Raw genomic sequence first — 14,438 nt, 5'->3', positions numbered from 1 at the left:
TCGACGCGCTTTGGAGGTTGTCTTAGATCGTGGTGTGGTCGGGACAACTACGGCACGCACTATATTAGATAGTATTACATTAGTATCACATGGTCCCACGCGCAGCCTCCGCGGGTATCTGGCGAGCCTTGGGACTTCCCAGCTACGGTCTCGGACAGATCGTACAAAGCGAGACGCTTCAGGTGTGCCATGGGGAGTAGAAGACAACTTGATCATGTACACGTGTCTCCTGATCCACGCCTCTCTAGTTCTATCTGTTACAACTCTGAATGTTTCCCTACAGTAGGATAGGCTTCGAAAGATAACAGGAGTAAATGTTGGCGCGGCTCTAGGGGAATCGGGCCTCAGGTACAGACGAGGCTAGTGGCGACATATTGCGCCACGCCAAGTTCGCGACCCTCAGGACGTGTGTAAAAGGAGCAGATGGCCACTCAGCTGATCGTCCTGGGCTCGTACAAGCCCATGCGGGTAAATGACGACTGGGCAGTGCATGGGCCAAATCTATACCGTGAACTTTTGTCCGATGACAGCCTTATCACTACCGGAGACAGATTATTGCATGCAGCAACAAAGTCTAAGCATTGCTTTTCCTCAGCCCAGCAGCCCAACAGGGCCGAGGTCCGCCTGGTCCGCATTCGCCCGAGGCTCTGACGCACCTTAGTTGTGTATAATGAACTCGGTGGCGCAACTCTAATTAACTCTAAATTGTCAACTAATGTCGACTTCCTGATATCTCGCGCGCGCCACAGCTTGCCCCTTTCGTAGCGCTTTCGTGACGGCGAATTGCTACAGCGCCTCAGATATGGAACTCCTGTGCTACTGTACATGGCTGGAGCAAGAAGCAAGGAAATTAATTTGCATTGCAGAGAAACAGAATGAGTAAATTGACAGCAGGAAGCTTGGAGGTCAACCATTGGCGGAACACTCGAGCCAAGATGTTTCTGCATATGACTGGAGATACCGTGCAGGAAGTTCATGCAAGTTATTCAGCTGCAAGACAAGCCCGGAAGGGTTCCGCCTATGACGGATTCCTGACCCACAGACGTACTAGGAGACTGTTCTTGCAGCCTGTGGTGTAGCGTTTGGCTGATTTCGCCGTGTCCGGTTTTCTAGTACGTCTGCATGCCGACTAATCGCTCTCCAGGGACACGAGAAGAGAGCACATCGTTCCTTCTGGTCCTCGGTGGCCTTGGCGAACTTCTCCGGATGTACCACATCTGGCTATAGATTGGCCAGCAGAGGATCTTGACGACTTCGACCGACGGCACCTGTCTGCATTAACTAGTATTTCGGCTGTCATTGTTGTTGTCCTTATCTTCGGTCTTACCCTCGTTATTTCTCTCATACGGCCCAGCATCATGCAGATATATCTCTGCTCTCCCACTGCTGCAGCGGCAACTTTCCCACCACTGCGGTCTAGCTCACGGGTCCCAATCTACGAGCGTTTGCCACAGCCTGGAGCCTGTCCAATATTCATGTTCCGACGTCGAAAAGACAACCATGTTGTGGCTTAAATGCTGTATTACAGTTCTCCTGAGGGTAGTGATGCGATACTTATGGGGTGCGATGTGTGATGTATTAGGATGAAGAATGCAAGTATCCGTGGCACCCACCTAGGCGTATGACCACAGAACTATTCGCATACTGTAACGCATGGCTGATCTTCACCACAGTCTTTGCCAATTATTCGAGAGCAGATGGAATATTATACATTTTCCAATGACAACTGATCTCCAGCCCCAAACCACCTAGAAACTAACTTGCACGTATGCACGATATCATTCTTGTAGACCCTGATCCTAGTAAGATGCTCGAGACATGAAAGAAACCAGGTCGTGCGCGGCTGATCCGTTTACGTCCGTGCAAGCTACACATGGTATTAGCTTGAAAAGCCTAGGTTAGATCAGTGATACGGTACCTCAGTTGGGGCGATGAGAGACTACATTAGTATACACCCTTGGGCTGGTTTGGTGTCATATCTCCGATGGCAATAGGAAGATTGCCTTGTGAGTAGCAAGGGTCCTGCTTCTTACAGTATATACTATACTCATTATAATGACCAAAGATAGATTACAGAACCAGGCTTATCAAGAACCAAGGGTTCAAATTACAATAATATACTTGATTAAAAGACAAAGCGATAGCAGTGCAACTCCCTCGAATGCTTATTGTAATGTCCGTTGCTGCCGCGCCATCCTCAAGAATATCGCGGCTCCGTACAGTTGTGTGCAGATCCAAAGCGTAAAGATCGTGGGTGTTATGATCTGCCACTGCAGTTGCCAACCTGCCCATGACTGCGCCAGAAGCCAGGCCGTGATGATGGTTTCGGTGAAGGCCATGGCCAGAACCCAAGCAGTACATCCACATGCTATCTTGTAGCAAAGTCTACTGTTTCTGCGCTTTATTCTCCAGATGATCAAAACAATATGCAATGGAAACTCCGTCACGATATCGAATGCGCCTAAAAACTAGTGTTAACATTTCTTCTCGAAGATTCAGGTCTGTGATCAATATAGCCTAGTCCAGGACGCTAGATTGACCAGCATTGGCAGTATTTGGTCATTTTGATCGCCAGCATGATCGTTAGCAGATCCAGACTTACCCCAGACAACACACAAGTAGAATTCTTTAGTTGCCTCTGCACTTTTCGAGGCGCGGGAACCGAGGACCGCGGCGGTTTGAGCGATGATCAGCAATCCGATGTGATGAGCCAATGCGACAAAGCTGATGTACCTAGACCGGAATGTGACCTCGAACAGGTAGTAACCGCAGTACACCTGGACCAAAATTGACAGTATGTCACCTATCGTGATTCCGCTGGTACCGTTGAGCGGAGTCGGCAAGGTGCCGCTGCCACACGTGAAGGAGATGGCCGGGTACGCGCCGATCAGCAATATTATTCCGAAGCTGATAGAGGCGACATGGTGATAAGTGAAGGAGATGCGCTGGCGCTCATTGCCTTTCGAGGAGGCAGTATCCTCTAGGCCATCGTAAGCGCCGCCGTACAGTTTGCGCAGTAGTCCGCGCTGTAGCACGCCTGCAAACAGCGAGTAAAGAATCAGAGCGCATGTTAGGATGAGAGCCAGATCAGTGCCATCTCTCGCAATCTGCGACGGTTGCATGAGAGCAATTTTGGCATGGCTTTCGGATTCTCGGGACGCGAGAGAAGCAGAATCTCTGTGGGCATGTGCCACGTGGGGGAAAAGGAGCGGCATCGTGACAACGGGCGAAGAAAGTTTCAGATTCCAACGAAGCTTCCACCGGCAAGAGGCGTCCTTGAAGAAGTCCTAAGCGAGAGACGAGAAAAAAGAAGGGATGAAATGGCAGCAGGTATCGGAGTTCAATGCCATGCTGTCATGTCCGAGAAACGGTCAATCCATTCACCGAGATGTCGATGCAGGTACCGGCGCTCCTTGAACGAGAAGAACGAGAAGAACGAGAAGTTGAAATTGACTGCCTGACAGAAGTGCTGGAAGGCACGCCTTGACGGGCGGTGCCAGCGTGTCAAGGCAATAACTACAGTACCTAGTCAATTAACGATAATCAACCCAACTTACTACAGCCGGGTAAGCGGCAATCTGAGGATTGGCATCTGTGAAATTTGCTGATAGACCCATGGGAAGGCGTTGATTGGTGCCCTGTCCAGCAGAGTTCGGGCCCAGATTAGTAGTGTACCTTTTTTTGTGAGGCGCTGCCAAATCTGCCAAATCCATCCATGCCGTGCACAGGAGGTGACCTCGAGGACAACGGGCATATCCAGGTTCCGCCGCAAGAAGCCACGGCCGCGCTGACTACACAGTAGGTATCTAGGGGTCCTGACCCATGGTGTCTGTTAGTGTCGCTGAGAGGGGGCCCTTGTGTTTGGCGAGTTCACGGGAATATCCGCGAACCCCAAGCACCCGGCGTGCCAGCGTGACTCTACGACATGGACAATATCCTTGAGACCACGCTGATGTATGAGGAAACTGGGCATAGCGAGGTTGTCCATCCGGCATGCCATACATACACTGCAATCTACAGGCCGTTGTGTCCGGTTTCTTGAAACGTCTGCTTGAGACGAGTTCCGGTCCCCACGGGGACTTCGGGGCCACGCCATGCTCAGTCGTCGTTCACAAGCGCGGCAGTTCGCCAAGGCCCGCGGGTCCAACCGTGCCAAGCGGAAAAGCGGCACTCTGCGAGGGCGAGGATTCGTACCCGCCGGCCAGATCGCTGGTCTCAGGGGGCCGCCTGGGGAATCTGGTGCGACTTGACATTGAATCAAGCTTTTTGGAATGGGGGCGCAGGTCAGCAGAGCGGCTCCACTCGATTCCCCGGGAGACCCTGCTAGTCTGTGGTGCTGCACCGTCGCCCGTATTGGAAATACTAATTATACCCGGCACCAAACGCCAAGTCCACGCCAGCAGTACGTAAGTGGTCTGCATCTGACATCGGGCTAAGTCTATTGTTGGCCGGTTATGCAAACTTCGCAGACCTCGCAAAGGAAGTGCCCCAGTACACTGACAGTCTTGAAGGAACTGGGAGGGAGCTCCAGGCTTCACATGGATGGCTCACGGGCGTGACGCGCGGTCGCGTGTGGAGTGAACGCTGCTGTGACGGCGGCTCCCAGCACTCCCCACCAGTCTCCCTGCCAGTGTGGGCGGTAGCAGAGCACCACTTACTGACCAGCCGCTCCTAGTCATGGGGATAAGTCCGGTCGTCTCGCGAAGAGATCCACGCCTATCAGTAACATGGGCCCGTCATCGGCTCAGAAACGGGGCACGTACACAGTACGATTGCGCTCCCGGGCCCTTGTTCAGATCGATCTCTCTAGTAACTTATCTGGTTAATCGGTCGTTGCACTGCCTCAAGCTCATTTAGGCCATTTAGACCCTACCTCGCCTTCTGTACCTTCTAGGTCTCCTTTTTTCCTCTTTGCTTGTCATATACAAAGATGTTGTCGAGATTACGACCTTTCCATTTTATCCCACGGTGAAAAACGTCTCTCCTCTCGTATCCCTCGCGTCCGACCACGCATGCGTAAACCTCGAATCCTGTGAAGGTCTATCTACCTCGCTGGAGTCCCTCATTGCCAGCTTTTCTATCAAATCAGGATGAGTGTCATGCGAGTAGCCGGACTGTCCGGCCTCATCCTGAGCCGGGCCCTGGCCATGACGGTGGACTTCACTCAAACTGGTAGGCTCCGGCATTGTCTCACGATAATGATCTCATAGTTGATCGGCAGTAGAATCAATCAAGAAAGGCGCAGGCGAGGCTGCTTGGAATATGGTCCGCTATTACACTGGTATGGTTTCTGTACACCCACGCTAACAGTGGCCTCTCGATCTGATCAGCTTTTCCAAGGCAACAACACTGGTGATACCCCAGGCAATCTACCTGACCCATATTATTGTAGGTTCACCACGGTGCACTGTAACACTCTTCAGTATCTTGCTGACGTTTATTTAAGGGTGGGAAGCCGGTGCTATGTTTGGAGCTTTGATCGACTACTGGGTATTCACGGGCGACGATTCGTATAACACCATTACCTTCCAAGCCATGCAACATCAAGTTGGAGATAACGACGATTACATGCCCCAGAACCAAACACGGAGTTTAGGTAACGACGATCAGGGATTCTGGCTTATGGCTGCCATGACAGCAGCCGAAAATAACTTTACCAACCCGGCCTCAAATCAGGCACAATGGCTAGCTCTCGCACAGGCTGGCTTTAACGAGTACGTCAGCCGGTGGGATGATGCAGACGATACGTGCGGCGGCGGCTTGCGATGGCAGATCTACACCTTCAACAACGGATATAATTATAAGAATTCTATCGCCAACGGGTGCTTTTTCAATATCGCAGCGCGCCTGGCCAGATATACCGGTAATACGACGTATTCAGACTGGGCCGAGAAGATCTTTTCCTGGGAGCGCGGAGTGAATTTTATTAATACGGATTGGCAGGTGCTTGACGGTGCAGGAAATGCTGGTACGGAGAATTGCACGCAAATTAATGGTGCTCTATTCACGTATAATGCCGGAATCTTCCTCTACGGTGCGGCACACATGTATAATCTCACCTCGTCTGATACCTGGAAACAACGTGTCACAGGCCTGGCAACTAGCATCACGACCACGTTCTTCAAGGACGGAATCATGTGGGAACCGCCCTGCGAGGCCACCGCTTGTGACACTGACCAACAGGCCTTCAAGGGGCACCTGGCGCGCTGGATGGCCCTCACCGCCAAGTTAGCAGACTTCACGTACGACGAATTCATGCCCCTTCTTAAGTCCTCAGGCGTGGCTGCGGCTGAGCAATGCTCAGGGTCTCCTACCTCTGATTGGAAGGGCCACTCCGGTACGGCCTGCGGCTTCAGCTGGCTGAAGAACTCGACCTGGGACGGGAACTATGGAGTGGGTGAGCAGATGAACGCCATGTCGGTCATCATGACGCAACTTCTTTCCGAGGCTGCCGCCCCATACACGTCGACGACAGGAGGGAGCTCGGTCGGCAACGCAAATGCGGGCTCCAACACCAACTCTGACAACCTCGACCCAGCGCCCATCACCACAGGGGACAGGATAGGGGCAGGCATATTGACGACAACAATTATAGCGTCCTTGTTGGCATCTGTAGTGCTGATGATAAAGGAGTGATGCTGTAGAATGCGAGGTGGAGTCTGTCTGATTTTGCATATATTTGTCCCCGGGTGTTGCACTGCAGAAAATGTGGCACGCCTGTTTACTAAGAGATGCATAAATACAATGTATTATGTTGCAAGTAACGTGGCGATCAGATTAGGAGCTAGTGTTCAAGACCAATTTTCGATGTAGATTCGTCGACCGGAACTATCATACAACTACGGATCTACGAATGGCAGTTCCGGCCTGGATTGTTATTCACAGCTAGCACCATAAGTTTGCTCACGTTGCTTTATACGCGGGCCAGCCATACTGCGTGAGCCCTGTTGTAAGGCCGCGCGCAAACACCATCATCAAGCTGTCATCATATAATATTGGCTATAGCTTCGCTTTATCTTTTGCGCTGTTCATGCGCTTCCCTTCGTCATCTTGCTCTGCCACCGTCAAATCGGGCAATTTTGCGGGCATAATTCGCCTGGGCGTCGCGCCAGGTATGACAGCATATTTTGCAAAGTCCACGACTCCAGCATCGGTCCTGAGGAAGTCCTCGTCCAGCTCTAGCCGGCCATTGACTCTCTCGGCGGGTGCCTTAAGCATAGCCAAGATGGCGTCCGAGAAGATCGTCGCCTTCCGGAGATCTCGCGCCTCTTCTGGGTTCTTTTCCGTCATTTTCCGTGTCGCGCCGCTCTCGATCGCCGCCGCGGGCCAGATGCTCGTGATGGCCATGTCGGTGAGGCCTTGTCTCTGGAAGTCCATGGCCAACCCCTTGGTCAAAACGCTCATTCCCACCTTGCCCATGGCATATGCCGTCTTGCCTCTGAAGAACCGGGAGTATATGGGTGGGCTCACCACGATGATCCTGCCTCGCCGATGCCGTTTAAGATGCGGCAAGGCGGCCTGGACCGTACCATAGAGGCCCTCGATGTTGACGCGTTGCATTAACTGAAATCGCTTCATGGGCGTGTCCTCCACGGACGCCCACCATATAGCCCCGGAGTTGTAGACTAGCACATCGAGCTGGCCATATATATCAATGGTCTTGGCTACCAGAGACTTGATGCTCGAGTAGTCTCGAGTATCTACAGCGATGGCTGTTGCATGGCCGCCAGCTTCTGATATTTCCCGGGTCACGGTTGATATTGTAGACTCTGGAGAGTTAGGGTCTGGCGGAAAAGGGTTGACTGTTGTCGCATCGCTAGTAGATCTTGCGGCGACGACGACTTTGTTGAGTTAGCACTGATGCTGGTTCCAAGAGCCGGGCAGACTCACCTGCGTATTGATTTTTGGCAAGGTCAATAGCGATCTGTCGTCCGATGCCTCTCGATCCTCCTACGACAAGTGCAACTTTTCTGTCTCCCATCGCGATAGTCCGTAGCAGCTGCAATGTGGTGAGTCCAATACCAGGCCAACGCGTTTCGAGAAAGAGATAAGTGTAGAGAGTGGTATAGCGACTGGGGTTTATACGTTACCCCGGTCAGATTCCCGGATCACTAATCCACTTGTCCCGGAGCTTTTGTGGGGCCGCGATGCGAGCCGAGGCATCACGGACCTTCAGCTTGCCGTCCTTTCGTTACTCACTTCAAGAAAGCATCCAACTACTTTATCTCAACCCGCAGTCGAGGCTTTGATTGCGAAATCGCTGTGCTGAGAATCTTCGAGGAAAGCAGTGGAGCCAGTTTCTTTCCATTTGTGCACTAGCCGCACACGAAACTGAGACACAGGGCGGCTCAACCGACAGGTCGGCGTCACTAGCTGCACCATGGCCGGACGAATTGAGATCTATCTTGACGTCGGTGAGCAGGCAATGTGGCTTCCTCAGGCACAGGCGCCAGGAGCTAATTGAACACCATCAGTGTCATTCTACAGCTATGTAGCATTCAAGCAACTCCTCAAGACGCGGCCCATCCTAGAGGCTCATGGAGTAGAAGTCGAGTAGGTCAGACACGCCCAACAGCTGCTCTCACAAACCTGACCGGACTACACAGTATCAAACCCGTTTTCCTAGGTGCTATTAATGCTGGGTCAGGTAAGCCCTTTCCTCGTTATTAGTCTGGCGCGATTCGGGCATTGGCCTGTATCAAGACAGCCCGATGGCGTGGCGTTGCTTCAATCTATTCTTGTCGATGGATTCGAAAGCACGGCTGATCAGCAACAGGGAACAAGCCTCCTTGGACTCTTCCGGCAAAAGCCGTCTATGGCGGATTTGATTTCAACCGAACCAAAAAGGCGGTCGGCATCCCGGAGGTGTCGGCGCCGGAGGACCTCATGGCTGTTGCACGGACGATTCTGTCACTCAGAGCCTTGCACTACATTAAAGCCAGCTACCCACTCGATGCATACCTTACCACGTGGCACTACTTCTTCCATCTATTCTGGGGGCCCACGAAGCGGAATCTCACTGAGGCCAGCGAGCTGGCTGCTGCACTGGGGAAAGTCCCGGTTGGGTTCAGCGGGCCGGGCAGCGAGGGAGATGGAAAGCCCTTGTTTACAAGCCAAGATGTCGAAAGTATCATCAAGGCTGCGGGAGAGGCCAAGTGGAAAGAAGGCCTGAAGAACGCAGTCGACGAAGCGTTGGAGAGAGGGGCCTTCGGAGCCCCATGGCTGTGGGTCACGAACAGCAAAGGGAAGAGCGAGCCGTTCTTTGGAAGTGATAGGTGAGTGCTGTGTTCGACGAAACTCGGTCGAGTTTTGGCTCTGGTTAGATGAATTTGACTGAAGCTGACAGCCTTGTAGGTGGCATTACGTATACGAGTTCCTGGAATTGCCATATCAAGAGGTCACGCTGTTAGCACCTGGAGATCAATCGACGGGCAAGGCAAAGCTGTAGTGCATACTTGGTGGCCTGGAATTTGTACATTGTTACTGGCGGGCTCAAGTCTATCGAGTAAACATATGAACATAGCATTGACAAAGTTGGTTGGAGAAATGCGTAATTAAATTCGAACTCGGCTTCAAGGCGGCGTTGTAAAAGACCCAGTACCTTTCCCCCGACCAAACAGACTGATACGACAGAGCAGACAAATGTTGAGAAAGAAGTCCTCCTTTAAGTGCTATAGGGTGCATGCTTCAAACTTGTATACTATGTCCAATATATTGGCTGATGAATAGCACGGGGCAAGGCTATTTCCTCGAAGCAGATGTAAAGAATATTACAAATCCGAGAAACTGGGTGAACCGTGGGGAGCGACGTGAGGCAGTAGTCGAATCTTGCCGACATCTTATCAATCATCATGGCAGCGAGCAGTGATCTCTCTGTAAGGCACTGGCCTTGTTAAACACTTGCTCCGGGAATATCGAAGCAGACAGACACGTTTCCTCAGCCCCAATTTTGCGTAATTGAGAGTTTAAACTCATAGTTTCGAGGTTCAAGGCTATAATTCACCACTGGCTGTCCCAAGTGTTAGCAAGCCCTATAAAAACGAATGAGGCCATGCAACTACTCGTCCACTTTCCTCATTTCTACCAACAGCTTAGGTATTGTGCAATAAGCGATTCCTGGTGGGCAGCTGTCCGAGACTTTTGCCAGGCTTGCTACCAAGTGCAGCCTAAAGGGCCACCTAGGGGCGAGCAGCTCCGTACCAGGCATCTTTAGTACTATGATATTGTCACCACCAGCTAAAACTGTACGTCATATACAGCCCCACCCTGTCAATCCCTCGAAACAGGGTATTTAGACTTCACCCACCACTAAACGGCGATCATCCTTTCCGAAAGCAGTATGAGTGACCCTCCTATCCCAGTCGGCTACGGCATCATGGCGAAACATATTCGTTGCAGCTCGCTATATCTCTAAAACTGCCATCCCAAGTTCCCAGAGATCCAGGAAAATAGAGTTGACGATTGCATTCGCCTTCCAGGAATTATACCAGGTAGACCCCAGCTGTACAGCACAAAGCAACCAAGGATTTGGGAAACGAGTTCGCACCCCTTGGCAACCCACGTACCTATATAACAAAAAAGCCACACCCACCACCACCACCCACTTTGCACAATGTCAGACGCAAACCCCCAAAACCCGGCGCCGCCCCCCGACGGTGACGACAGCGCGACGACCACCAACGAGCCGACATCGCCCGGCGGCAGCAGCAGCAAGATGGGCGGGGCGCGCGACAAGCTGCTCAAGGACCTGACGGCCAAGCTGGAGGAGTCCAAGGGGCTGGAGGAGCAGGCGACGCAGCTGCGGGAGCGGGCGGACAAGATGGGCGACGAGAACCCGGACGAGGCCGAGGGCCTGCGGCGCGAGGCCTTCGAGCTCGAGGAGAAGGCCAAGAAGCTGATCCGCACCGCCCAGCGCATGCAGAACGGCGCCTTCCAGGGCGGCGCCGCGGGGGCCGGCATCGGGGCCGGCATCGCCGGCGGCCTCGGCACCCTCGTCGGCAGCATTGTCGGCGGCGTCACCGCCATCCCCACCACGGGCCTGGGCATCCTGATCGGTGCCGGCACGGGCGCCGTGCACGGCCCCTGGGTCAAGCTCGTGCAGGATACGGTCAAGGAGGAGGAGGAGAAGGAACAGAACGGGGAGGCGGGGGGAGACGAGGAGTAGACGAGCCAGGCCTGACGTGTTTCGCCGGGCGCAGGTGCTGGCGTTCTGATGGATGCATGCTCTTGGCTGGTATGTCTACCAAGCCCAAGCATGGTCTACGCACCTTTGACGATGAAAAGATATGATGTTGGTTCATGACATACCGGAAAGGAGGGAGAACTGGGTGGCGTTCGTCTGGGATATTGGTAGGATTTTTGCATTTGCCGTTTTCGAGTATGTTGGCATATTGGTAGCATCTTCCGGTCATAGCGTAGGGCAGGGGGAGAATTGGGTTTCTTGTGTGTCTTAAGAAAGACGGTTGGGTATCATATTGTATGAGTTGTAGCAGAATTGTACACCATTATCGTTATCATAAGACCTTGACAAGCCCGCTGCTTGCTCCCTTACTTCTTGGAACGGGTATCTGACCACAGCTTGTCGATAATCTGGAACACGGCCGTAACATCACGGCGGACAGACTCATCAAAGTTGCTTCCCAGCCTCTGCTGGATCTTGTCCGGGTGCCACCGGACTCGTTCCTCCTTGAGCTTGGCCACGAACTCCTTCTCGCCAATTTCCAACGGATCGAGCCCGTTGACGAAGAAATCCCGAACGTTCTCGCTTGTGATGTCCTCACGCCGCTCACTGTGAACGGGCCAGCTCATGTTATCGACCTCACCGTCCCATCCGGACCAGGCCTGCGCATAGGCTTCCCACTTGGACTTCCAACCCCGGCGCCGCCGCCTCTCCTCGCCCCTGCGCAGGCTTTCCTCCATCTCCTTGGTCAGCCTCCTGGCCTCCCGCGCCTTTTCGTCCTGTGCCTTGCGCTTCTCCTCCCTCCTCGCGCGCTCCTCCAGCAGGCCTTGGTGCGTCTTCTCCCACATCTTCTGGCGCACGTAGGCCGCGTACTCGTCGTCGTCCATCTGCTCGAGCGCACCGCCCTGCGGGTTCGCCTTGGCGTTGCTGTACACGTGTATCGGCTGCCCGTACACGCCCTCCCAGTACGCGGCGCCTTCGTCGTCGGCCATGGCGTCGAAGAGCGACTCGCGGAAGGCCGTCTCGGGACTCAGGGGCGGTGGCTCGTGGGGATTGGGAGGCGTGGGAGAGCGCGTTCGGGAGCGGCGCCTCCTGTGCCGATGGTGATGCCTGTGTCTTCTATGGCGGCGATGGCGATCCTCGCTCCTGTCTTGGTCTTCGCCTTCGCCGTCGTCGCGGTCACCATCTTCATGATGGCCGTCGTTGTAATCTCGTTCACGGTGCCGCGACGTGCGATGCGAGCGACGCTTTGACTTGAAGCGGAACTTGGAGGATCTGCGCTCTGTAGACTCGGACTGCGCGGTAGCAGCATCGGCTTCTAACGGGGAGCGCTCCTTCGGCGGGGGAGGCTCTGTGAGGATGGCATCTTGGTCGTCGTGTCTCGGGGTCGGACGTCGATCCTCAGGATTGTACGAGGACAGAATGTGCCGCCTCCTGGGCGACGACGGCTCGGCTGTCATCGCTGCAAAACCATGGCGCAATCCTCAGTTGGGGGCGCGACGACGTCGTAGGCCTTATCGCCGTCAGAAAGCGCCGGCGGTCCGTGATGTCTTCTGTGGACTGCTTTGTTCTTAGTTGCTTGGAGGCTGAAATGACGTCTGGGACGGCGGGACCCTGAAAAATGGCCGATAAGGCTTATCGATGGCTGGGGCCTGCCGCCGGCCGAGAGCCCAGACTCCAGTTTATGCAGGTGACGAAAGACCGGGGCCCAACTCCATTCTGTTCCGCCTATTCGCGGTCGAGTTAAGGGAGACCCAGGACACAGCTCCAAATAACGCCAGGTGCCTTCACATCAACCCGCTTGCCCTGAATCAAAGTGTTGTCATCGCTGTTGCCAATGCCCGGGGACCAACCTGTCACCTGCGACAACACCCACCCCCCACGACTGGCACCATGAACAAACCCGGCATGTCGTATGGTCTCAACTTGACCAAGAAGCCCGGTGCGAAACCCGCGCCTCCAAAGCCAAGAGGAGGAGGTGGTATATTCGGCGGCGATGATTCCGACTCAGACAATGGCGAACAAGGCGCCGCACAGCCGTTTTCCAAGCCGACATCCAAGTCGAAATCGCGGGCTGGCGCGCCGCCGTCCGCGCCGCCCAAGTCCAAGAAGCCCCAGATCTCCATGTACGGGGACCTCTCGAGTGCGCTCGAGTCGCGCAAGAACCAGGAGGCCGCCGAGGAGCTGGACCCGTCCATCTACGACTACGACGGCGTCTACGACTCGATGAAGCCCGAGAAGAAGGTCTCGCAGGAGGATGCCGAGAGGCGGCCCAAATACATGAAGAACCTGATCGCATCGGCGGCCGTGCGGAAGCGGGACGCGCTGATCGCCGAGGAGAAGAAGATCGCGCGGGAGCGCGAGGCCGAGGGCGAGGAGTTCGCCGACAAGGAGAAGTTCGTCACCGAGGCCTACAAGCAGCAGCAAGAAGAGAACAGGAAATTGGAAGAGGAGGAGAGGCGGCGCGAGGAGGAAGAAGCCAAAAAGAATAAAGGCGGCGGCATGACGGCCTTCTACAAGGATCTACTGAACAGGGGCGACGAACGGCATACGGAGATGGTCAAGGCAGTCGAAGAGCGGTCCAAGAACGGCCCCCAGGCAGACGAGGCGGAATCCACAGAGAAGAAGAACACCACGACAGAGACGGATAGGGCCAAGGAGATCAATGCCAAAGGAGGGTCCATCGCCATCAACGAGGATGGGGAAGTGGTCGACAAGCGAGAGCTGCTCCGGGGCGGTCTGAATCTCGGCGCGAAGAAGAAGGTCGAAGTACCTAAGGACGCGAGCAGATCGGACCGCAGGGACGACCGGCAGCCCAGAGGGTTCGTAGGCGCCGGCGGTGGCAAGAACGCCATGCGGGAACGGCAGTCGCGCATGATGGAAGCGCAGCTGGAGCAGGCCCTGAAGCGGTCGCTGGAGGAAGAGGAAGAGGAGAGACAGAAGGTCGAGCGTGCGGCCAAGAGCCGGAAGACGGAGTCGGACATATCGAGCGCCAAAGAGAGGTACTTGGCCCGCAAGAGGGCGGCGGAAGAGGAGAAGAAGAAGAACGGTGCCTCGTAGCTTTATCATCTGAATCAAATGCTATTGCGCAGCTGTGAGCGGACTTGTTCCAACTGCCTCTGCTGTATACCGCCCATGTATATTTGTAATCGTGTTGGCCTAGAAGTCATGATGCTACACCTCTGCACCATGCTCGGACCCATTCGCCGTTCTTGTTGTACAGGTGATATTATACACGGCGCATGCCGAGGAGAGATCT

The 14,438-nt window shown here is 54.3% G+C and overlaps 6 protein-coding genes across 6 annotated transcripts; 3 read left to right on the top strand and 3 right to left on the bottom strand.

Moving 5' to 3' along the window:
* Nucleotides 1-2,165: 2,165 nt before the first annotated feature.
* JN550_000280 (uncharacterized protein) lies at nt 2,166-3,215 on the bottom strand (the record flags this gene model as incomplete). The annotated part of the gene is made up of 2 exons (XM_049314152.1): nt 2,166-2,461; nt 2,603-3,215. 2 exons carry the CDS (start codon nt 3,213-3,215, stop codon nt 2,166-2,168), a joined length of 909 nt encoding a protein of 302 aa, XP_049177569.1.
* Nucleotides 3,216-5,090: 1,875 nt separating this feature from the next.
* Nucleotides 5,091-6,636, top strand: JN550_000279 (uncharacterized protein; the record flags this gene model as incomplete). Its single annotated transcript, XM_049314141.1, has 4 exons — nt 5,091-5,172; nt 5,225-5,281; nt 5,341-5,388; nt 5,447-6,636. 4 exons carry the CDS (start codon nt 5,091-5,093, stop codon nt 6,634-6,636), a joined length of 1,377 nt encoding a protein of 458 aa, XP_049177568.1.
* A 363-nt stretch (nt 6,637-6,999) lies between these two features.
* On the bottom strand, nt 7,000-7,981 carry JN550_000278 (uncharacterized protein; the record flags this gene model as incomplete). Its single annotated transcript, XM_049314130.1, has 2 exons — nt 7,000-7,841; nt 7,891-7,981. The coding sequence occupies 2 exons, from the start codon at nt 7,979-7,981 to the stop codon at nt 7,000-7,002; spliced, it is 933 nt and encodes a 310-aa protein (XP_049177567.1).
* A 399-nt stretch (nt 7,982-8,380) lies between these two features.
* JN550_000277 (uncharacterized protein) lies at nt 8,381-9,448 on the top strand (the record flags this gene model as incomplete). The annotated part of the gene is made up of 5 exons (XM_049314119.1): nt 8,381-8,414; nt 8,475-8,553; nt 8,607-8,647; nt 8,777-9,275; nt 9,355-9,448. The coding sequence occupies 5 exons, from the start codon at nt 8,381-8,383 to the stop codon at nt 9,446-9,448; spliced, it is 747 nt and encodes a 248-aa protein (XP_049177566.1).
* A 2,099-nt stretch (nt 9,449-11,547) lies between these two features.
* On the bottom strand, nt 11,548-12,639 carry JN550_000276 (uncharacterized protein; the record flags this gene model as incomplete). The annotated part of the gene is made up of 1 exon (XM_049314097.1): nt 11,548-12,639. The coding sequence occupies one exon, from the start codon at nt 12,637-12,639 to the stop codon at nt 11,548-11,550; it is 1,092 nt and encodes a 363-aa protein (XP_049177565.1).
* Nucleotides 12,640-12,820: 181 nt separating this feature from the next.
* JN550_000275 (uncharacterized protein) lies at nt 12,821-14,239 on the top strand (the record flags this gene model as incomplete). The annotated part of the gene is made up of 1 exon (XM_049314086.1): nt 12,821-14,239. One exon carries the CDS (start codon nt 12,821-12,823, stop codon nt 14,237-14,239), a length of 1,419 nt encoding a protein of 472 aa, XP_049177564.1.
* Nucleotides 14,240-14,438: the final 199 nt, after the last annotated feature.

This window comes from Neoarthrinium moseri (assembly GCF_022829205.1).
Source record: "Neoarthrinium moseri strain CBS 164.80 chromosome Unknown scaffold1_Wmoseri_CBS_16480, whole genome shotgun sequence".
NCBI lineage: Eukaryota > Fungi > Ascomycota > Sordariomycetes > Amphisphaeriales > Apiosporaceae > Neoarthrinium > Neoarthrinium moseri.
The sequence above is the reverse complement of the archived record's forward strand: the minus strand, read 5'-3'. Positions and strand labels throughout refer to the sequence as shown.